This window comes from Rhincodon typus, chromosome 33 (assembly GCF_021869965.1).
Source record: "Rhincodon typus isolate 14 chromosome 33, sRhiTyp1.1, whole genome shotgun sequence".
In the NCBI taxonomy this organism is placed as follows: Eukaryota; Metazoa; Chordata; class Chondrichthyes; order Orectolobiformes; family Rhincodontidae; genus Rhincodon; species Rhincodon typus.
This window is the reverse complement of record NC_063364.1, coordinates 31,434,949-31,459,479: the sequence shown is the minus strand read 5'-3', so window position 1 is coordinate 31,459,479 and position 24,531 is coordinate 31,434,949. Positions and strand designations below refer to the sequence as shown.

At 40.9% G+C, this 24,531-nt stretch overlaps 1 protein-coding gene across 1 annotated transcript in view; it reads left to right on the top strand.

Moving 5' to 3' along the window:
* The window catches only part of uacaa (uveal autoantigen with coiled-coil domains and ankyrin repeats a), a 154,236-nt gene extending 132,789 nt beyond the window's left edge, over window positions 1-21,447 (top strand). Inside the window, exons 15-19 of the mRNA XM_048615924.1 lie at window positions 1,625-1,677; window positions 8,438-11,152; window positions 13,109-13,258; window positions 18,440-18,505; window positions 19,654-21,447. Coding sequence (XP_048471881.1) covers window positions 1,625-1,677; window positions 8,438-11,152; window positions 13,109-13,258; window positions 18,440-18,505; window positions 19,654-19,725 — 3,056 coding nt within the window. The 3' untranslated portion in view covers window positions 19,726-21,447. The remainder of the gene's footprint in view (window positions 1-1,624; window positions 1,678-8,437; window positions 11,153-13,108; window positions 13,259-18,439; window positions 18,506-19,653) is intronic.
* The last annotated feature ends 3,084 nt before the right edge of the window (window positions 21,448-24,531 follow it).

Here is a 24,531-nt window from a genome sequence, read left to right as displayed (position 1 = left end):
CATTTCTGAATGATTGTTTGTTTATTTTGCTACTTGTCCATCGGTTGTAACGTTGCCCTTGCTTGGGTTACTGAGAGTTAATCAAAAAAACTAAGGCAACTTGAAAGTAAAGCAAAGTTTCTGTTGCTGTCTGAGATTGATTTAATGCAGTTAATATTTTTTGTTGATATGTTCAGCGTTACTACCTCTTGTCCCAGGTGAAGCACAGAGATGCGAATGAACCAAAACAGTGACAGTGGTCACGGAAGGTATTAAATGTCTTTGATCTGTCCAAATCCTGAAAGGATATTAATACTTTCAAACCTTCTACCACAGAGCACATCAAAAATTTGTTTGTGCCATTAGTCATATGGTGTCAATAAAAAATGGTTTTTGGCAATTATCGAAGGATTAAGGATGTTTAATATCATGGAATCGAGAATTTTCTCCCATTTTAGACATCCATTGTACACATTGAACACTTGCTGAATGGGAAAGTGGTAGTGTCACTGGCCTAGTAATCCAGAACCCCCCAGATTAATGTTCTGGAGACATGGGTTTGAATCCCACTGTGGCAGATGCTGATTTAATTTTTTTAATTCTTGGAATTAAAAATTAGCCTAATGCCAACCATGTAAACCACTGCCAATTGTTGTAAAAAAAACCCACCTTGTTCACTGATGTCCATTAGGGAAGAAAATCTTCTGCCTTTACCTGTTCTGTCCAACACATTCCAGACTCTCTCTCAGCAATGTAGTTGACTCTTAACTGCCCTCTGAGCAATTAGGAGTGGGGAATAAGTGCTGGCCTTTCCAGTGATGCCCATGGGTTGTGAGATGCATTTAAACTCCCACCTCAAAATGCAACATCTAACTGCAACCAGGTTCCTCTTTACTTTTAACTTTTAAATATTCACATTGACCTCCTCTGGTGCTGTGTTATTCATTCAGCTCAACAAATCTGCATTCATTCCTTAAATCAGTGAGACTTACCTCCATTCTCTTCCTGATATCCTGGTATTTCTACAAATATTTGTTGAAATATCATTTAAAATATCCAGCAATTGCATTTCAAATTCTAGTCATTTGGGTCTTTTTTAGTTGGGGTGAGGGGTAAAGAAAGCAAGTTTCTGTAATCATTGCCTCTGTTGTTTCCAGTTGTGATTAAATCTGTGCTGTCTGGCTTGTCAAATTTTGTTTGTAATATTCCTGTGAAATGCTTTTACTCATTCTGTTGTGTAAAAGGCACTGTGTGAATACATATCCCTTTAAAGCCAGCAGACTGTGTACACTTTAATTTTCGGAAACTGCATTCAGTTTGAATCCAGATTCCAAATAGAATGTGACTTACTCAGAATTAATTTGCTGCCTGATACCAAAAAAAATGAAAACGAACTCTTAACAAAGATGTGTTATGAATTCTGAGAATTCCTTGTCCCCTAATAAAATGTAGTGCAAATGTTGTTGCTTCCTCCTGGTAAAAGATTATTGTTTAATTTTGAGTGCATTTTGTTTGTTTTACATGATGCAATGCAACAGTCCATGTAATAAGCTGAATGTTCTGGAGGGGATAGAGTTAATTAAGAAAATGGTTATATGCATGCAATGTTTAGATTAAATTATTATTTTATGTTTCATTTCTTTAGTGAAAGAAGAAATGGTTGCAAAGCAGGCTAATTTTCCTGTCACAGAATCACAGGTAATTTTTTTTTGACTTGCTAATGTGAAGAGTTTAAGGAATGTAGTAAAGATTTAGTATTGTAACTACCTAAAAATGTTCTGTTTCTACGGAGAACAAAGAAAAGGAGTTTCTGATTTGGTGAGAGTGGTCTTGAAGGATTTCAGTGTACACAGTGGTTAACTGTCAATAATGAAGATGATCACTTGATGAATTTAATAGTTTATCCAGGAGCACGAGATAATGGCAGAGTGGCAGCAATCAGACTTATAGGTTTCTGGACGAGCTGAGATCCGATGGGAGACCCAAGGGGAAGGAAAGTTTTAGAGGTTCTGGAAATTAAAACATGATTGGGTCTGTTTTCAAGGATGTGGTCAATACTCCTACATAAATACATTGAAAGCAAAAATAAGTTGATTATAATTGTCCATAATTTGTTTTAATTTGATTTACAGTTTCTTATCAAGCCTCCTACACCTCAAACTGGTCTTCCTGAAACAATGTGGGAGGTAATGGGATGAGGTGGGAGACAGAGCCCTAGAAGGGGAGGTGGGTGCTGACCCTGGGTCCGTCCCTGTTACCAAGCTCCCCCTCACTGCTTGCTTCTTGAAGATTCAGGGTGACGCGGCATATGGCAGAAACCTCCTCCCCCTCTGCCTTGTCCCTTTGTCTCCACCGTCCATCTCCACCCTTACTCCCAGTCTCCTTCCCAAACTCCATCCTCATCCCCTCAACCTTTGGAAATGTGTGCAACATCCCAGGACAGGACCCACTGACAACCAAATATTATAGCTGCATGTGCTCAGACAATGCATGCACCTACACACTGACCTTTTTGAGGCCATTGACACGTGCAGTGCGGATATCACTGTGTGCTGAATGTGATGACATCAGCTCATGTGCAAGTGCATCCTCACGTAGTGATGTCAGCAGTGGTGTCGCTGTCTGTCAATGCATGTGCGTGCGGCCATTTTGGTGTTGGGAATAACTCCTTGAACTGAGGGCTGTTGAAAGTCGGTCGCATTACTGCAGGTCTGGAGTCGCGTTTAGGCCAGGCAGGGTAAGGATGACAGATTTTCTTCCCTAAAATGCATTATAGAGACAGGCGGGTTCTTGATGACAGTCAATGATGGTTTTTGATTGCCATTACAGAGACTAGCTTTTGATTCCAAATTTATTGACCAAATTTAAGTTTGATCAGCTATCGTGGTGGGATTTGAACACACCCCAGAGCTTGAATCTGGGCCTCTGGATTAATTGTCCGGAAAGACTGACTTAAGCCATCACTTCTCCCTGGGTTCATAGAACAGTTAATCACTTTCAATCTTGTTTTATTTGTGCTCCTTAGAGTATGTAAATATTTACACTTCAGCTTGGTGAAATAATTAGAAGGTTGAATCAATTCCAAGTGATTAGGTTGATATTTGTAAATTTACTTGTTAATCTGAAGTGGAGCACCCTATGAGGTTAAATTTATGTGCAGTACATATTGCTTTGTTCACTCTGAGGGTGGTTTCTACTCTGGAGAGGTTTCCTCTCTTCTTGTAAAGATCTGAAAACAGAATAAAGATGAGCTGAAGCTGATCTTAAAAACCAATCGGGAGTAAGATATTAACATCCTCACTTATTGAGGCTGAAGGAATCCCAAGTTCTAGTCAATACTAATGCTGAATAATATCCTAATAAAACTTAATCTACTGTTGTCTGATGTTTCGTGTGAGGCTACTGCTACTAAGATATTTCTTTCCAACATGTGCCTTGCAAAAGCACAAACAAAAACTCATTTTGTTTAAGGATGGTAGGCACAACAAACTTTTCCAACCATCTCCTTTGTCTCAATATCCTTTTCTTCTTTATAAATGCTTCTTGAATCAATTCACTTTAGTAGCTTTCTTTGCTTTATTAAAAAAAGTATTTATTACCTTTTAGTTTGAAAATTGTTGAAATTGCTATTTCCTATGTAATCATACTAACTTTTTTGTGTTTTTTGCCATCAGTTGGTTGAAAAGAAATCAGAAGTTTTTGTTGCTTTGTGAACTATTTCCTGATTGTTATTTTGTTTTCTTTCGTTAAGGCACATTTACCTTTTCACAAAAGCAGTGAGCAACATGTGGGGGCACATGTGGAGGCTCCTTGGATAAGTTGCATGTTTTCACCACTAAGTGCATGCTCTCAATTAAACGTTTTGAGGTGCTTTACAACAGCCTAGAAGATTGGCTATGGGGAGTGATTAGAAAATATTAAAAGTTTTGTTCTAAGGGAGGTTCTTAAAATCTGAAGAAATGTCTGTGAGGTAATGAACTTGCTTATTAGAAAGCAATTAATATGAAATAGGCATACAATAATAAAGGACAAGTTCGTTACCATTTCAGCAGCCACTACCTTACAAAAATGATTCCAGGGAAGAGGACCGTTAGTTATGAGGATAGATCGAAGAGATTGAACTGTTCTTCGTGGAGAGAAGAATGCTAAAAGTAGCTGTGATAATGTTTTCAAAATCATATGAGGTGTTTTTCGGGGAAAACTCTTCCCTATTTGTGAAAGAATCAAGAATGTTAGGGCACAGAATTAAAGTGATTTGCAAACACAGGATATGTGGTGTAAGCTTAAAAGGTTTGGAGTGCACTGCCTGGAGGTGTGTTAGAGGTTCATGAGAGAGAGCATTGGATGATGATTTGAATAGAAACAAGTGTAAGAGTAAGGAATGAGGCAGGAGAATCGTATCAAATTCGTAATGCTCATTGATAGATGCGGGTACGGTTACAACATGTAAAAGACATTTGGACATCTACCTGAATAGGAAAGTTTAGAGGGATACGGGCCAAACCTTAGCAAATGGGACTGGTTTAATTTGGGAAATGTGGTCGACGTGGACAAGTTGACTGAAAGGTCTGTCTCTCTGACTCTATGACAGCCAGTGCCACTGTGAAGGGCTGAATGGCCCCTGTTTTGCATCATAACTCTTTAATTTAGTGAATGGGACTCGACGATTAAAAGGTTGTTGCTGATGGTGGTGCAAGATAAGAAGTACCCGTGAGAGTGGAGTCTGAGGGATAGAAATTAGGTTTGGGTGCTGGGGCATTTATTGGTGCCCAAATAGATTGTAAAATATTCTTATTTTATAAAAAAAGTCTTGCAATTCAGATTTGTAACTGTTGATCTAACCAGATTTTCATTCTCAGAAATTATTATTTTGTTGACTAGCAGTTCATTCCATAGGATACTCGCGGTTGGTGTGTTGCCTCCCAGGTGCCAGGGTCAGTGATGTCTCGGATCATGTTTTCGGGATCCTTAAGGGGGAGGGGGAGCAGCCCCAAGTCGTGGTCCACATAGGCGCCAACGACATAGGTAGGAAAAGGCATGGGGACGTAAGGCAGAAATTCAGGGAGCTAGGGTGGAAGCTTAGAGCTAGAACAAGCCGAGTTGTTATCTCTGGTTTGTTACCCGTGCCACGTGCTAGCGAGGCGAGGAATAGGGAGAGAGAGCAGTTGAACACGTGGCTACAGAGATGGTGCAGGAGGGAGGGATTCAGATACCTGGATAATTGGGGCTCATTCTGGGGTAGGTGGGACCTCTACAAACGGGATGGTCTACACCTGAACCAGAGGGGTACCAATATCCTGGGGGTGAAATTTGCTAATGCTCTTCGGGAGGGTTTAAACTAATTCAGCAGGGGGATGGGAACCGGAATTGTAGCTCCAGTGTACAGGAGGTTGAGAGTAGTGAGGTCATAAATAAGGTTTCAAGGTCGCAGGAGTGTACCGGCAGGCAGGAAGATGGTTTGAAGTGTGTCTACTTCAATGCCAGGAGCATCCGGAATAAGGTGGGTGAACTTACAGCATGGGTTGGTACCTGGGACTTCGATGTTATGGCCATTTTGGAGACATGGATAGAGCAGGGACAAGAATGGTTGTTGCAGGTTCCGGGGTTTAGATGTTTCAGTAAGGTCGGGGGAGGTGTGGCATTGTTAGTCAAGGACAGTATTACGGTGGCAGAAAGGACGTTTGATGAGAACTCGTCTACTGAGGTAGTATGGGCTGAGGTTAGAATCAGGAAAGGAGAGGTCACCCTGTTGGGAGTTTTCTATAGGCCTCCAAAAAGTTCCAGAGATGTTGAGGAAAAGATTGCAAAGGTGATTCTGGATAAGAGTGAAAGTAACAGGGTAGTTGTTATGGGGGACTTTAACTTTCCAAATATTGACTGGAAACGCTATAGTTAGAGTACTTTAGATGGATCAGTTTTTGTCCAATGTGTGCAGGAGGGTTTCCTGACACAGTATGTGGATAGGCCAACAAGAGGCGAGGCCACATTGGATTTGGTACTGGGTAATGAACCAGGCCAGGTGTTAGATTTGGAGGTAGGTGAGCACTTTGGTGATAGTGACCACAATTTGGTTATGTTTACTTTAGCGATGGAAAGGGATAGGTATATACCGCAGGGCAAGAGTTATAGCTGGGGGAAAGGCAATTATGAGGCGATTAGGCAAGATTTAGGATGCATAGGATGGAGAAGGAAACTGCAGGGGCTGGGCACAATTGAAATGTGGAGCTTGTTCAAGGAACAGCTACTGCGTGTCCTTGAGAAGTATGTACCTGTCAGGCAGGGAGGAAGTGGTTGAGCGAGGGAACCGTGGTTTACTAAAGAAGTTGAATCTCTTGTCAAGAGGAAGAAGGAGGCTTATGTAGAGATGAGGCGTGAAGGCTCAGTTAGGGCGCTTGAGAGTTACAAGTTAGCCAGGAAGGACCTAAAGAGAGAGCTAAGAGGAGCCAGGAGGGGACATGAGAAGTCTTTAGCAGGTAGGATCAAGGAAAACCCTAAAGCTTTCTATAGGTATGTCAGGAATAAAAGAATGACTAGAGTAAGATTAGGGCCGGTCAAGGACAGTAGTGGGAAGTTGTGCGTGGAGTCCGAAGAGATAGGAGAGGTGCTAAATGAATATTTTTCGTCAGTATTCACACAGGAAAAAGACAATGTAGTCGAGGAGAATACTGAGATACAGTCTATTAGACTAGACGGGATTGAGGTTCATAAGGAGGAGGTGTTAGCAATTCTGGAAGGTGTGAAAATAGATAAGTCCCCTGGGCCGGATGGGATTTATCCTAGGATTCTCTGGGAAGCTAGAGAGGAGATTGCAGAGCCTTTGGCTTTGATCTTTATGTCGTCATTGTCTTCAGGAATAGTGCCAGAAGACTGGAGACTAGCAAATGTTGTCCCCTTGTTCAAGAAGGGGAGTAGAGACAGCCCTGGTAATTATAGACCAGTGAGCCTTACTTCGGTTGTGGGTAAAGTGTTGGAAAGGATTATAAGAGATAGGATTTATAATCATCTAGAAAGGGATAATTTGATTAGGGATAGTCAACACGGTTTTGTGAAGGGTAGGTCGTGCCTCACAAACCTTATTGAGTTCTTTGAGAAGGTGACCAAACAGGTGGATGAGGGTAAAGCGGTTGATGTGGTGTATATGGATTTCAGTAAAGTGTTTGATAAGGTTCCCCATGGTAGGCTATTGCAGAAAATACGGAGGCATGGGTTTGAGGGTGATTTAGCGGTTTGGATCAGAAATTGGCTAGCTGTAAGAAGACAGAGGGTGGTGGTTGATGGGAAATGTTCATCCTGGAGTTCAGTTACTAGTGGTGTACCTCAAGGATCTGTTTTGGGGCCACTGCTGTTTGTCATTTTTATAAATGACCTGGATGAGGGCGTAGAAGGATGGGTGATTAAATTTGCGGATGACACCAAAGTCGGTGGAGTTGTGGATAGTGCGGAAGGATGTTGCAGGTTACAGAGGGACATAGATAAGTTGCAGAGCTGGGCTGAGAGGTGGCAAATGGAGTTTAATGCGGAAAAGTGTGAGGTGATTCACTTTGGAAGGAGTAACAGGAATAGAGAGTACTGGGCTAATGGTAAGATTCTTGGTAGTGTGGATGAGCAGAGAGATCTCGGTGTCCATGTACATAGATCACTGAAAGTTGCCACCCAGGTTGATAGCGTTGTTAAGAAGGCGGTACGGTATGTTAGGTTTTATTGGTAGAGGGATTGAGTTTCGGAGCCATGAGGTCATGTTGCAGCTGTACAAAGTGCGGCCGCACTTGGAGTATTGCGTACAGTTCTGGTCACCGCATTATAGGAAGGATGTGGAAGCATTGGAAAGGGTGCAGAGGAGATTTACCAGGATGTTGCCTGGTATGGAAGGAAGGTCTTATGAGGAAAGGTTGAGGGTCTTGAGGCTGTTTTCGTTAGAGAGAAGAAGGTTAAGAGGTGACTTGATAAAGACATACAAGATGATCAGAGGATTAGATAGGGTGGACAGTGGGAGCCTTTTTCCTTGGATGGTGATGGCTAGCACGAGGGGACATATCTATCATCCCTCAATTTAAAGCTATAGGATAGATATCAGAGGTAGGTTCTTTACTCAGAGTAGTAAGGGCATGGAATGCCCTGCCTGCAAAAGTAGTAGACTCGCCAACTTTAAGGGCATTTAAATGGTCATTGGATAAACATATGGATGATAATGGAATAGTTTAGGTTAGATGGGCTTCAGATTGGTTTCACAGGTTGGCGCAACATCGAGGGCCGAGGGCCGAAGGGCCTGTACTGCGCTGTAATGTTCTATGTTCTATGTTCTATGATAGACTTTGTCCCACCTTAATGAAATTGAGATTTTGAGTCCATGGCAGCACCTCTATAATTATTGCACTTGGAAATGAACAAAGCAGTCTCTTAAAGTTTAGTATAATTTATTGTGTTTGCGAATTGTTGTAATAATCTATTTGTCTTTCAGCATCCTCTCAAATCAGCTGTTGGATCAAGTGAGGTGTTAGCACCGTTTCAGAGCATGCCCGAGATAAATGAGAATTTGAGGAAGGACTTGGAGATGACGAGGAAAAGGTTTGAGCTGGCACGGAAGGAGGTAAGCAACCTCCAGCTGGAGTTGTCGAACAGGAATAAACATTGCGAAGTCTTAAACGACGAGTGCAACCGTGTGAAGCAGGAATCGGAAGAGCAGATAAGGCAGTTGGAGGATGCCTTAAGCGAAGTACAAAAGCGAATGTTCGAATCGGAAGGAAAAGTGAAGCTCCTGCAAGCTCATGTCAATGCGCTCAAAGATCACCTTTCAAAACAAGGTTCAGTGGGAAACAATCGAGCAGTGGATGAGCTCAAAACTCAGTTGAAGGATGTGAAATCGAAGCATGAGGAAGCATTGGCGGAGGTGGAGAGGCTCCAAAACCAAATAAAACTTGGCGTTTTATCAATACAGGAGTCGGGTGAGGTTAAGCAAGTGGACAGATACAAGGAGGAGGTGAGAGGGATGAAGGAGGCTTTAACCATGTCAGAGCAAAAGAAGCTAGAAGCAGAGCGAAAGATTATTGGAATGGAGAATGAACTGAAGAGCATGAAAAAGAAGCTATTGCAGTGCATACCAGCTGAAGAGTTTGAGAATATGAGGAATTCGTTCATCAATGGTTTGGAAGAGAAGGAGAAGCAGGTGGTAGAAGCAAAGGATAAATATGAAAGCGCTCAAAAGGAAGTCGTCCAGCTGCAGAAGGACCTGGAGAGAGAGAGGGCTCAAGTAGCTACATGTGTGAAGATTGAACAGTATCAGTTGTTAAAGAGTTCCTTTGACAATCAGAGTGAAGAGATTTCTGATGTAACCCAAAAGCAACAAAAGCTACAAAAAGAAAATGAAGCTATTCAGCAGGAAAATGTTCACATCAAAGCTGAACTGGAAGACTTGAAACTCAAAATTCAAGCGGAGTATGTACCTTTGAAAACACTCGACTCATTAAAGTCTTCAATGAACCAAACAATTCAAGACCTGAACAAGCAGGTTTCTGAGGTGTCACAAAGGTACAAGGAGGCTTTGAAAGAATCAGAAAAGTTAAAAGTTGAGAAGAATGCAATGAAGGACAATCTGAATCATGTGCAGACTCAGTATGTGTCCCCAGAAAAGTACAAGGAGGAAATAACAACACTAAATTCCATTGTTAGCAAATCGAAGACTGAGTTGGAAGAACTCAACCAGAAGTATAGCCAGGCACAGAGGCAGACAGAAATTGTATTGGAAGAAATTGCGGCCTTGAAAGACTCATTGAAGAATCAGTATGTCCCCTTGGAAAAACATGAGGAATTGAAAAAGATTCTGACTACTGCTTCAGAAAAAGCTGCACATGAACTGTCAGTGGCAACAAAGCAATTCAGCGAAGCACAGGATGAGATGGCAAGAGGCGAACTAGAGAAAAATCAGTTGAAAGAACAGCTAGTTATCCTTCAAGATCGAATGCAAAAAGAGTACATACCCATTCAGCAGCATGAAGAGTTGAAGACTATCCTGAACAGCAGAATGGAGGAACAGCAGAAGAAAATTGATGAGACTTTGTCAAAATATAAGAAAGTTCAGGAAGAAACAGTTGAGCTTTGCAAAGAAAAACAGAGCCTTGCGAATGAGCTTCATATGCTACAAGAATCCCTCCGTTCACAGTATGTTCCTATGGAAAATTATGAACAGAAGCAAAACGAACTTACTATCACTTTGAAAGAACTGATGAATCAGTTGACAGAAAAGACTCGGCAATCTTCTACATTTGAAGAGGAAGCCAAAAGGTACAAGAAAGAGACTGAAGAGCTGAAGAAAACGGTTGGACATTTGGAAGAAAACTTGGAGAAACATTATGTTTCCAAAGATATATATGAAGAAATGGAAAGCAAGTTTGTTAATGGTATGGGTGAAAAGGATGAGCATGTGGAAAAAGTGATGAGGAAGTACGCAGATGTTGAGTTGCAAAGTGAAAGATCACAGAAGGAAAATGCCAAACTGCAATCAGATATCCTGGCATTAAAAGAGAGTATACAGTTAAAGTACATCCCTGTGGAAGAGTTTGAGGCAATGAACACTTCACTGAACAGCAGAATTTTGGAGCTGCAGAAGGAAAAGGAGAAGATGAAGAATTCTTGTGCACAGGAGCAGCAAAAGGTAGAAACCTTGTTACTGCAATTAGACGATCAGAAGAAGAGTTCTGTACCACTTCTGGAGCATACAGAATGGAAAGAAAAGATGGACACAGATATTGCCAGACTGAAGAAGCAGCTGAATGAGGGAGAAGAGGAATTGAAGGGAAAAGTTGCAGAGATTTCCAAACTGCAGGCAGATACTGAAGCCCTGAGTAGGACAATTGCAGAACTAAAAGCAAAAGAAGCAAGTGACCTATCAGAGCATGAAACGGTGAAGAGTAAGTTAGAGGCTCAGGTAGTTTCATTAAGTAAAGACTTGGCAGAGTTGAAAGAGAAGGAGGAGCAAATGTGCACCGAAATATTACGTGCCAAAGAGAAAGAACTATCGGCAAAAGATGAAAAGGAGACTTTTCAATCGCGTTCCTTCAGCTTTGAACAAGAAATTAAAGAGCTTAAAAATAAATATGATGAATCCATAGCAACAATCTGTGATCTGCAGAAAAGTATTCAGGAATCTGCAAAACAAATTGAGGCCAAGGATAACAAGGTAGAGTAAAAGGAATTACATGGATTTTCAGGCATTGTGGGCTGGGAGGTTCTATTTGAGACTAACCAGTTTCTTTCCGTTTTAACATAAGGTGTCTCTGTAAGGGAAGTCAAACTCTAGCCCATTTCATATCCAATAGTTGCTAATTCAATCCAAGAAGCAATTGAAGAAGTTCATTAGTTAGGGAGTGGTAGAATGTGGATCTCATTAACAAGTGGTTGGGGTAAGTAGTACAGGTGCATTTAAAGGGAAGTTAGATAATCATGAGGGAGAAAGGAATAGAAACTCATGTTGAGATAAAGTAAATAGTGGGAGGAAGTTTGTGAAAATTGATACCAGTATAGAGCACTTCAGCTCTGATGAAGAGTCATCTAGACTCAATGGTAGCTTGCTTGCGCTCTCTCAGATGCTGCCTGACCTGCTGTGATCTTCAGCATTTCTTGTTTTCAATCCAGATTCCAGCATTTGCAGTAATTTACTCCTCCAGTTTAGAATAATTGAGATAAATGACCCCTTTCTTCTTGTAGATTCTATGCATCTTTGCTCTTCCTGAGCTGGCAAACTTGCCTAGTTTTTAGGCAGAAGTATTAACATGACCAAAGTATCGGTACTGTGATATTGGAGGTAATTGAATCATAGAATCATAGAATCATAGAATCCTTTCAGTGCAGCTAGAGGCCGTTTGGCCTATCGAGTCTGCACTGCCCCTCTGAAGAGTATCCCGTCCACACCCATTCCCCCAGCCTAACCCCATAACCCTGCATTTACCATGCATTACCCTGCATAAACCATATCCTTGGACACTATGGGACAATTCAGCAGGGTCAATCCAATTAACCTGCACAGCTGTGGACTGTGGGAGGAAAGCCTCGCAGACACAATGTGCAAGGTCCACACAGACAGTGGCCCAATGCTGGAATCAAATCAGTGTCCCTGGTGCTGTAAGGCAGCAGTGCTAACCACATTGGGGTCCATGTTATCTACTTTAGATTTACTATAGAAAAGTAGATTCTTTGCATACAATAGAACGTTGACTGTTCTGTCAGGGGAAGCGGTTCACGACCCTGAATGGCTCTTGTTTTCACATGTGCAGTAAGTATATAATGTCTCTGAGCTGGTCTGTTTGTTATATGGGTAGCCATGGTGCTAAGCCAAGGAACGTTTTGTTTGCCCAATATTCACATTCTTCCAAAAGGGACTATATCTGCTGTTTCAAGATGTCAGGGAGCTCCAGTGAGAGAAGACTATGTGTATAAGTGCTTTGGCAGTTATTATTTTGAGGATGAGTTTCCAAAGGCATTTTGCATCAGCCTTCCGAGGTACTCTATTGCTCAGCCTTTGTTTGCAGATGTTTGCAATATCAGTACTTTCAGGAAAGATTGTTACGCCAAACTATTTATTTGTTGTTTCTCAAATCCTATTTTAGAAATCTCGATTCAGTATAAATTGACATATGCAGTGGCAGTACTGAGGGAGTGCTGTACTGTCAGATCTGCTTATTTTTAAAGGTGCTATTAAACTGAGGTGCTGCACACTACTATGGGATGTGGGGTCAATGGGGGGACATTATCTGAAGAAGAGCAGGGGTTTCTCCTGATTGTCCTGGCCCATATTTATTCATCAGCCAACAGCAGAAAAAAAAAGATAGTATTTGATCATTCATGTCATACTTGTGTTTGTGGGAACTTGCTGTGTGCAAATTGGTTGTATTTCCTACATTTTAACAGCAACTACACTTTGGAACATACTCTATTGGTTGTGATACACTTCAGAATGCCCCGAGACTCTGAAAGGCGCTATGTACACGTGAGACTTTCTTCTAGTCCCAGCAGATTGTTCTAAATATATTTGATTCCCAATCAAATTGGGACCCCTCTTTACCATTCTGCCTTATGAAACAAACCCTTGGTATGTGAATTGACAAAACTGTTAATTTTTTTTTCTTCCCTGTCATAGATCACTGAGCTGTTAAATGATGTGGAGAGGCTAAAACAGGCGCTAAATGGCCTGTCTCAGCTTTCTTACTCTGCCACAAACCCAAAGAGACCAAGCCAACAGATGGAGGCCCTCCAGACTCAAATCAAAGATCTGCAGCAACAGCTGGCTGTAAGTTGACCAGCATTTATTTACACATGGTGTTTGCATCTTTTCAAAATGGACAGAACATCCAGCAAGATTCCCTGTATTAATTAGGTGCTGGCAAATTTCATATGGGATGCAGTAGCTACTCCGTTCATAATCCCAGGATTTCTAGGACTGGTATCTCACACACCTAATGCTTCTTCTTTCCATGCAATTAGTTGTACCTGTCATTTTTTTAAACCGTGAGTCAAGTAGTCTAAAAGATAGAGTTAAATTACTTGCTCAATTTGCTGACTGCAGTTTTAATTTGGAGCTGCAATCTGCCTCCAATACATTGTTTATCTAAATAAGGATGCAACTAAAATCATTAAACTTTAATCACCCTGCCTCCTAAGGTGTTAGATTTCAAATATTTAATGCATTAACCATTACTTGCACATTTTCAAAGCCTAGAGTGAAGGAGCAATTAATCTCTTTCTGGTATTCTACTTAAGTGCAGCATAGGAATATCAAATTTCAGTAATGCTTCTGCAGTATTGGTTCAGGATATGTTGTGGGTAAAATGTCAAGTGTTTTAACCTCCCTCAGGATCACAGAATTTTTCCTGAACTCGAGGTCAGAGCCAAATTCCAGTTGTTAATCGTTGCAGGAATAATTAAATGGCAAAGAGACCGCATGCTATGCTGCTACTGTTTAAATACTGGATGGAGGTTTAGCAGTGTCCGCTGGGGATGCCATGAGTTAGTGCGTGGACAGTGTTTCCAACCATGAGCTGCATCATAAGAGACACCCAGCAACTAGAATTTGTGTCTGTCTCATTGGACTTTCTCAAGAACCTGAGGCAGGGTAGTAATGGAGAAAATCCTGGCCTCAGCAACACCTCTTGATTGACATTGCTTCAGATATCAAAATACCCAGATTTCAAGTACTATGAAGAAAGATTACACGTTAGGCGTTTTCTTTAGAATTTAGAAGGTTAAAGGGTGATCTGTTCAAATCTTCAAGATATTATCAGGAAAAGACAGGGTAGATAAAGGAACTATTCCCACTGATTGGGGATTCTAGAACGAAGGTACATAATCTGAGAATTAGGTCCTGACTTCAGGTGTGATGTTAGGAAGTTCTTTGACACAAAGGGTGGTGGATATTTGGAACAGTCTTCCACCAACAGCAGGTGATGTTGGAATCAGTTGTTAATTTTAAATCTGAGATAGATGAATGTTTGGTAAGCAAAGTTACTGAGGGATAAGGGCCAAAGGCAGGTCTAAGGAGTCAGGTTACAGATCAGCCATGATCTTAGTGAATGGTGTAACAGGCTCGAGGGGCTGAATGGTCTGTGTCTATGTTCCTATTTCTTCACTGCAGCATTAAGGGAGTGTGGCTTTGCTGGAAGTGCTGGCTTTCAGATGCAGCTTTAATGTGACGTCCCATATGTTTTCAATGAGTATAAATGATCCTCCAAATCCTGAACCACATTTATATCCCTTGATCAACATCGCTTTAAAAACTGGGTTTTAAAAAAATTGCATGACTGTTTGTGGGATCTTGCTGTGTGCAAATTAGCTGCAGCTGGTTCTTATAATGTAACTGACCACTCTTTGGCTGTAAGCTAGAGTGGAGCATTGCAGAGGTTATGAAATGTGCTTCACGGATGCAGTTAGCTCAGTTGGCTGGATGGCTGATTTATGATGCAGAGAAATGCTGACAGCCTGGGTTCAGTTCCCAAGCCAGCTGGGGTCACAGTGAAAATCCTGCCTTCTCAATCTCAACCCTCACCTGAGGCATGGTGACTGTCAGGTTCAACTCTGCACTGGTCATCATCTCTCTCTCGGAGCACCCCTATGGTCCTGTGGAGTTATGGGGACTTAACCTATACCCACATCAATGGTCATTGTAGAAAATGAAAGCTCCTGATATAGGTGTTAGCATATTGTTATGGAACACCAATTGGCTGATGAACAGGAAGCAGAGTCGACAAAATGTTTTCAGGTTGTTAAGATGTAACACCTGGTATACCACAGGGATCGGTGCTGGGACCTCAACTGTTTAATATTTCCAACATCCCGGTTCTTAGTTTTATATTATGGATAGATTCTTGGTAAGCGATGGGTGAAAGGTTATCAGCAATAGGTTGGAGTCTGGATTTGATGCTCAGTCACATTGCCACGATGTTATTGAATGGTGAGCATGCTCATGGGCTAAATGACCTACTCTCCAGTTTTATGTTTGCATTTATATATCTTTCTCTGTCCTGCAATCCCGTAATCCTAAAGTTAGAGATAAGCCAAAGGAGTACAATCATGAAGCAGATCTTCGTACAAAAGTTAGTGATAACTAAAGGATGTGGCTGTTGGTGTTGAATTGGTGCTTTCGAGACAAAGCTTTTGCTGAGTAAGATTATTGAGGGATATAAGACTGAGTAAATGGAATGGAGATACAAATTAGTCACAATCTAAATAGATAGTGGGGCTGTCTTGAGGGACTGACTGGCCTTCTCCTTTCTCCATGTTTGTTCCAGTGTAAACAATCCCAGTTGTTTCTGCCTCTTGTGGTAGCTGAGCTAGCACCACTTTTGTTCCTTCTGTTGTGCAGTCTCCAGTAACTTTACCTGTGCTAGATGCTAATGAGGGCTTTGCATTACAGACTTGTCTTCATTTACTCCAGAATGTTCGGATGTCAACGGCCGCATCTGTGCCTTGTGATGCCTACAGAAGTTATGCATAACAAAAACCCACAAACAACAGTCAAATGGTGGACAAAGGATCTATTTTTGTAATGTAGATTGAGGGATAAACCTAGAAACGTAGAAAATGGGAGCAAGAGCATACCATTCAGCTCTTTGATCTTGCATTGCCATTCAATATGATCATGGTTTATAATCCAATGTAACAACTTGTTACCACCCCCATATACTTTGATCCCTTTAGCCCCAAGTGCAATATCCAACTCCTCCTTGAAATCATACAATGTTTTGGCATCAACTGTTGTCTGTGATAGGATGAAGAAATTTCTCCTCCTCTCAGTCCTAAATGGTTTATCCCATGCCCTTAGACTGTGACCCCAGTTCTGGACTTCCTAGTCATCGGAAACATCCTTCCCACATCTACCCCTTGTCCTGTTTAGAATTTTATAGATTTCTGAGATTTCCCCCTTGATCTCTGAACTCCAGTGAATATAACCTGAACTGATTCAATCTCGTCTGTCCTGCCATCCCAGGAAATCAGTCTAGTAAAACTTTGTTGCACTCCCTGTATAGCAAGAACTTCTTTCATTCCAGGTATGGTGTCACTAAGGCCCTGTATAATTGCAGCCAGGCATCCCCACTCCTGTAGGGCAGCATGGTGGCTCAAGGGTAAGCACTGCTGCCTCATAGCACTGGGGACATGGGTTCAATTCCAACCTTGGGTCACTGACTGTGTAGAATTTACACTTTCTCCTCGTGTCTGCATGGGTTTGTGCCAGGTGCTCTGGTTTAGTTCCAGAGTCCAAAGATGTGTGGGTTAGGTGGATTGGCCATGCTAAATGTGGCGTTACAGGAGATAGGATGGGGGGAGGTGGGTGGCTCTGGGTGGAATACTCTTTTTGGAGGGTCAGTGCAGACTCAATGGGCCAAATAGCTGCTTTCTGCACTGTAGCGATTCTATGTCCTTGAACCCTCTTGCTGTGAAGACCAAAATACCATTTGCCTTCTTCACCTACTGCACCTGCGCACTTACCTTCGATGACTGGTGCATGATGACACTTAGGTCTTGTTGAACATTTATCTCTCTCTCAATTTAGTCTTTCAGTTAACAAATTGCCTTCCTGTTTTACTAAAGTAACCTCCCATTTATCCATGTTATACTACACTTGCCAGGTGTTTGCGCACTCACTCAACCTGTTCAAGTCACACTGAAGCATCTCTGCATCCTCGTCAGAGCTCACCCTCCCACCCTGCTTTGTGTCATCTGAAAAATTGGAGAGATTACGTTTAGTCCCCTCATCTAAATAATTAACATATATTGTGAATAACTGGGACCTAGCACTGATCCATGTGCTACACCATTAGTCACTGCCTGCCAATTGGAAAAGACCCAGTTATTCCTGTTTCCCGTCTGCCAACCAGTTTTTTTTAAAATCCATTTCAATATGCTGCCCCAATCTCATGCACTTTAATTCTACATGCTAATCTTTTATGTGGGATTTTGTTGAAAGCCTTCTGAAAGTCTAAATGAACCATATCTACTGGCTCCCCCTTGATTCGCAGGACAAGGGCATTACTGGCTAGACCAGTATTTATTGTCTGGCCCTAATTGCCCAGAGGGCAGTTAAGAGTCACCCACATTGCTGTGGGTCTGGAGTCACATGTACTCCAGATCAGGTAGGGATGCAGCTTCCTTTCTAAATGACATTAATGAACATCCTTGAAGAATTCCAGTAGATTTTGCCAAGCATGATTTCTCTTTTGTAAATCCATGCTGACTCTGTCCGATCCCACCACTGATTTCCAATGGCTCAGCTATTACATGTTTCATAATGGACCCCAGCATTTTCTCCTCTACCTAATTCAGGCTAAGTTTTTTTTTCCTCTGCATTCCGTCTCAAAGTAAATAAATATTGACCAAGACATGAGGGATATTTCCCTCTGTTATTTGAAATAATGCTTTGGGGTGTTGGTGTCCACCAAAAGGACAGGCAGGACCTGACTCACCTGAAAGAGCATCTCTGGTGCCCCACTCCCACAGTATGACTTGAGCAGTCCCTCACAATTGAGGATGACTTGTTTCCTCATGAATGTTGAGCTGTTTGGTGAGTCAAGAGTCCGATGCATGTCCTCCTGTCTCTGTCCCAGGTGGGACAAATGGTGATTGGGGCAATGACCAGGTTGATGGCCCATGATCCTTTGATGTTTGACTCCAGCTTGCCCTTGACAATCCAGTACAGTGCTGAGGTTGTCAGGCTTTTAGTTTGGTGCTCATGTCCTTGAGTTGGACTTGAAACCACAATCCTCTTGACTCAGTATTGAGCATTCTATGACTGAGAGACAGCTGACACTGACCCATGCATCAGATGACTTTGTTTTCAAACCCTTTGTGAATGGTATAGGTTCCCTTCCTTTAAGATGTGAGATAATTTGGTGATTTTTATGCCCTGCACTGATGTCATGATCATACAGTCAAAACGTTTAGTGACAGTTTTGTGTCCTCTTCACCCTTTTTTCTGTAGGATGCTGACAGGCAACACAGAGAGGTCATTTCAATCTATCGAACACACCTGCTCAACGCTGCACAGGTAAAGTTGAATAACCGCCAAGACGAGAGAAATTGTGTGCAAGTAATCACTGATAATTAAGATGAGAGAACTGAAATAAGTTGTGTTGCTAAAGCTTGTTTCTGGAGCTCTTCCAGTTTTGTAAAAAGATTCGCAACCTGTTGTGAAATTATATGGTTCCTTTTTTTTTTGAAGAAGGTTGATAAATGAAATTGCAAACTGTTAATCTATTCAATGAGCAGTGTTTTCTAGAACCCTCATTCCATCAATGTTTAACTGTTGTAAAAGTTTACCAGTTGCTCACACTGTTGGTCCCATGTGGTTTTCTCCAATCTGAGGGGGTTGGGTTTCTCCACATGAGCAGTTGCGTTCTTGGGAAAGATTCTGATGTAGCCAAGGAATATTGATGGAGATATAGGATATGGCATTCAAACATCTTTCTGCAAAGTGATGATCGTCACTAAGAACTCTGTCTCTTGTCACTGCTTTATCTTGTGTCTCAATGTATGCTTGATAATTTTGAAAAGTTCAACCAAACCTTCATATGTTGCTGCATCCAGTCTCGGCTGGAGCATTGTGTCACGCCCTAGTTCTTAAGAAGGATGTCAAGGCTATGCAGAGCACAGTTGCTATGATAGCAAGGATAGAAAGTCTTCAGTTTTATATGGAAAAAATAAGAAGCAGGAATTTTGTGTTTGGAACAGCAAAGTTAAGGAGAGATTTAGTAAAGATGCTCAAAGCTATGAGGGGTTTGATAGAGTAAATATGATAGATCATTAACCAGAGGAGAGAGAATTCAAACAATTGGGCAAAGAAGCAGGGGGAACATAGAGTATTTATTTTAGAGTAAATTGTTGTGATCTGGAATGTAGTACCTGTGAAGGTGTTGAAAGCAGATTCATTTGTAATTTTCAAAAGGGAATTGGGAAAATGCTTGAAGAGGAATGAAATCTTGCTGGGCTACGGAGAAGGAGCAGCGTGGAGCAAATTGCTTAGCACTTTCAAAAAGCTGGCATGCACACAATGAGCTGAATGGGCCTCTTTTTGTTGTGTATGCATCTGCTCACCCTCTTACCTGTTTGTTTTTCTTCCATTCCTGACTTTAAGAAAATAACTTGAGAAATTGTGGGGGGAAGAAAAAGTAACATTTTCTTCACTTTTGTTTGCAGGGTCACATGGATGAAGATGTACAAGCTGCCTTGTTGCAAATTATTCGGATGCGGCAAGAGTTTGTGTGCTAGCAGAGTTCCTGGAGGCGAATTATTTACTATTGCTGTATTAAAACTGTAACCAGACTACTCAAAGTTTTGCTGTAGCATTTATCCCAGTGGCCTAAATCCTTCAACAGTAATACCCACTCCCCTACCTCTGATATCTTCCTCTCACCCCCTCTCACTTTTCATATAGTCAAATAAAAAGTAAAGTTATTTCCAATTCCCTTGACCTACCTATTGGTAATTCCAGGTTTTCATTTAAACATGAAAGTGTAAGAAGCAAGTTAGCTCATTGGAACATCACAAAATAAATTCTGCAGACTGACAAAAAGTTTTTTTCATCTGATGTCACCTGTTGGAATGTAAACATTCATCGCCAACCATGTAGACCTTGTTACAAACTTCTCTACCTGAGAAATTTGCAACTACAAAGATATACTTGTCATTTCCAACTGAAGGTGTAGCATCTGTGATTGGACCAGTATTGTATTATGTTGTGGTATTTACAGAACTTGTGTGAAAAATTGCTGCAAAATTGAACAACCAATGTTTTGACGGGAAAGAAAAGCACTTCTTGTTTGTTTGAAAAAAGACAAAAGCTGTAACTCCTCTTTGCTTCAGTCTTTGGGTCCAATGAATTGTGAATCCATAAGAAAGTTTCCACACTTATAACTAATTTAAGAATGTGTACCTTTGTTTTTGTTTAAAACATCTACTCCAAAACTGCAGCGGCAGCAGCACAACAAGAATGTGCTTTTTGTGTTTTATGAGCCATCAGTACTGATGACTTATTCCAAGGTCTTTTGACCTGCCAGTGCAGACTGACCCTTGACATCTATGTTGAAGAATGGAGGGACATAGTTGCCACCTTTTTTGTTTTGAGAATTGGTTTTCTGGATAATTTAGTTTGCTCTTCAAAAAATCCACCTCAACTTTCCCCAATTTTGTAACATGTTGGAGGCTGTTTGTGAGCAACATGACAATATGTCTGTCTTTTTAGAGAGAAAAGCCAGGTTGTTTTTTGAGCTGATTTGAACTCTCGGTGAACTGTAGAATACCTGAAAGTTAATGGCTTCACTCATCAACTTTCCAAGCAAGCTACACTCCTCTTGCATTTACTGCTTTTTAGTTCGGATTTGCAGTTTTCATTTTTCTTCCTTGTCCTCCAAGCCTGAGCTTTGATTTCCACCGACACATCATTGCACCCAGCCCATCACACGCTGAATTCCTGAACTCACCCTGACACTGCGGCAGTTTTGCAATGGCCCCAGTATGTCTCTGTCCTTCAGTGCAAAGGCTCAGGGAAAAAGGGACCATCATCACAAAAACTTTTATGTCAAAGCTTGTGGTCATTACCTTAAGGCTATTGCTGTCATGGAAAATAAAATGGGATGGGTCCTTTCTCTCATGTATAAAAAAAACTGATTCATCTGTTGGAGAATTAGAATATTATTTTCCCACTGATTTTCAGGGACTCTGTGTTTAATACATAGTTTGAAAGCAGAGAATGGAAAAGATGGTTCATTTAAGAAAAGCTTCCAGCAATCTGGACATGCCTCAGAAGAATCTCTTGTATACCATCATTTTTTTTGGAAAAAGTCTTGAAATTATATTGAACAGCCATTTGTGCATTTATATGTAAACCAATTTGTATTAAATTCCTCCTATAATAACAGAGGAGTAACCCATTTTAAATTAGAGGGTTAATACAACTATTAAAGCAGTTTGGCAAAGCCTTTTCAAAATGAACGCACTTGGCATTTCTACAGCAATGTTCATATGGTGTAATTTCACTTGCAACTTGTAATTCCAGATTGAAGCCAACTGCAATGTAGAGTTTTCTCAATAGTGTTACTTGGCTGGCCAAGTCTCAGTTCTAATTTAACTAAGTTAACCGAAGTGCTTTCGTTTTGCAAAAAAAACTAATGCAGTTTGTAGATTTGCATTGGGTTCCTGCTGTACTTTATTACGTATTAATGCAGTTGAAAGAACTATTTTTCCAATATATATCCTAAGTTACAGTGATATTTCTCAGCTGGACTGGTCTGTCTGTTTTTGTTACTGAATAATGTGGATACATAGACAGCTTCTGTTTAATTTTGAGAGTATACAATATTTTATTCGACATCCACACTAAAAGGTTATCAATTAATACTGTGACTGGAACGATTGTTTTGTGAATGAATATCATTTATCTAATTATAGACCTGCAGCTGTTTATGATAGTTGAATTTCTTCTTTGAGTCTCGTTATGGTGTACTGTGTTATCATCCCAACCTATACCAATTTAAGTTACAGTCTTAATTTATGAAAGCTGGGGTTGCAATCGTGAAAATGACACTCATTTTTCAGAAAAATTTGTTTTCAGAGATTTCCAGTTTTGTGAAGCTGGTGTCAATGCTTTGCTCCAAGGTCATTACCTCAGTTGCAAAGATATCTATTTCATGTACACCTACTTAAAATTCTGACCAAACTTGGGACTTAAATCCCAGTGTTGACTGGATAAAATGAATGATAAACAAAATGCATCTTTTGTTGTTTCTCCCCCCTTACATGATTTTTTTTTTCCAGATTAAGATCGTTTACTGGGTGTCATCATGCACCATATCCTCTCTATTCAATTACTTTGAGAGTTGCTAGAAGATTAGTAAATGTCTCCCTTTTTTCTCATTGGCCCTGTTCGTCATCTTTACTATCATCACCCTTGGTTGGCACCTCATGGTATACAGTATCTGGTGTGATGTAGCTGGGAACACAGGAGAAATTCCAATCTGGTGTACTTCTCCCTCCAGTACATCATTGTCCTGTAGCACTGGACTGTCAAGGGAGCTACTGTTTGTTTATTGGTAGGCACCATAAGTTGAAAAGGTTTTCAGCAAGTTTATCAACATAGGAGTTGCTCGATGTATAGAAGTAACCTAATTCATCCCCTACCATCCTTGTCATCACGTGATACAGGATAATGAAATTGCTGACTGATCTCAATGTCTCCGGCAGACCCAGGTACAAGGTGAAGAAAGCCTACAGTGCGTGTAGAGCTTTCAGATCCAAGTGTCCAAATTTGCCTCTTCTCCTCAAGCCATGCAGCATGGTGGCTCAGTGGTTAACACTGCTGCCTCACAGAGCCAGGAATCCAGATTTGATTCCAGTCTTGGATTATTGTCTGTGTGAGTTTGTACATCCTCCCGGTGTCTGTATTGGTTTCCTCCAAGTGCTCTGAAATCCTCCCACAGTCCAAAGATGTGCAGGTTTGGTGGATTGGCCATGCTAAATAGTCCATATTGACCAGGGATTTGCAGGTTAGGTGGGTTAGTCATAGGATATAAAGGGTTAAAGAGTTGGCGTGGATCTCAGTGGGATGCTGTTTGTAGGGTTGATGTGGACTCATTTGGCCAAATGGCCTGCTCCCACACTATCGGGATTCGTTGATTCTATGTTAATTCCTTACACGTTTGCATCTCAAATTGCTTGTACAATTGGTCCAATTTCCATTTGAATTAATCAATATGATCATTGTACATTGACTCCTTGCAGGACCATAGATCAATTGCACATTAATGTGTGTGCAGGTCAATTTTGATATTGCCCTGACCTTCCCAGATTTTTCATTAATGGATGGTATGCCCACAAAATGTTATTCCGGACACTGAAATGATCAATGCTTGGGCGTGATCATGATGGTCAAAATATCTGTTAATTCATGGCATACAATTGGCTAGTAATGTTTCCAATTGAAAATTTTTTTCTGTCTCCCTTGACTGCAAAGGGAGTCTATCATTCCAAATCATGAAGAATATTGATTCTGGAAATCATAAATTTGATAGATTGACAGTTTCAACAGAAACATTCAGTCTGTGTTCTGTATATTTGAATTACTTGATTCAACAGAAGATCTTTTGTTAACAGGCAAGGTGCACAGTGATTACTTATACGATGGGGATTTAACCTTCTGAAGTACTTGGTTTAAACCTTGTTATTATTCAGTGTGCACACAGCCTGTCTGGAGTTTAGCTCCTCTTCTTGTGAGACTTTAAATATTCATGCTTTTCCAAATGGCTTAGATTGCAATCTCAATCATACTGTGCTTTTTTAAAAATTCAGCCAGAAAAGCATTTTAAGTTGCTGCTGGGTCATTGGTGTGAAATTATGAGGAATTGAGGCAGAGTTGAGGAATATTTGTCTGACCAGTATGAAACATGTAAGCAGTGGGGAATGGGACACCTTGTGATGAATGTGGAAGAATCTTTAATTCATTCAGACACAATGTCCAATTGTTATCTAACTAATTCTAGGGTTTCAACCCGTTTTTCTATACCTGGGTGACCACTAAACTGTTAATCTTTAAGGCTGTTCGTGGCATCAGTTTGTTCTCCCATTATGTAATCCAACGTTCCTAGGTTAGAGTAAATCTCCTAACCTCTACCCAACACACTGCACCACATCTTCAACATCTGAGACTATCTCTATGTGTGACCTTAATTCCTAATTGAGTACAAGTCATTTCACACTGGATCCTTGCTGTGTTTGGAAAGACCAGGCAATGTTTATTTATCGACTCAGAATAGGTTAATGTAAAACTAGGTGCTGTAGTCAAACACTATGCCATATGGTTGAGTCCCAGGGGAAAGGTTACTAAATATTGCAGGAGTCTTTAGGGTCAAAAAATTGGCCCTTTTTTTAAGCATAGTCAATAATTGTTTATTGATTAAAACATCACCTTTGCTGCCAGGTTACTAGAGAGAGGCGTAGCAGTCATGTGATCATGCATCCATTTCCAATGATGTAATCTCTGATTTACATTCTCACATTAACCCTTTAGACTACAAACACGTG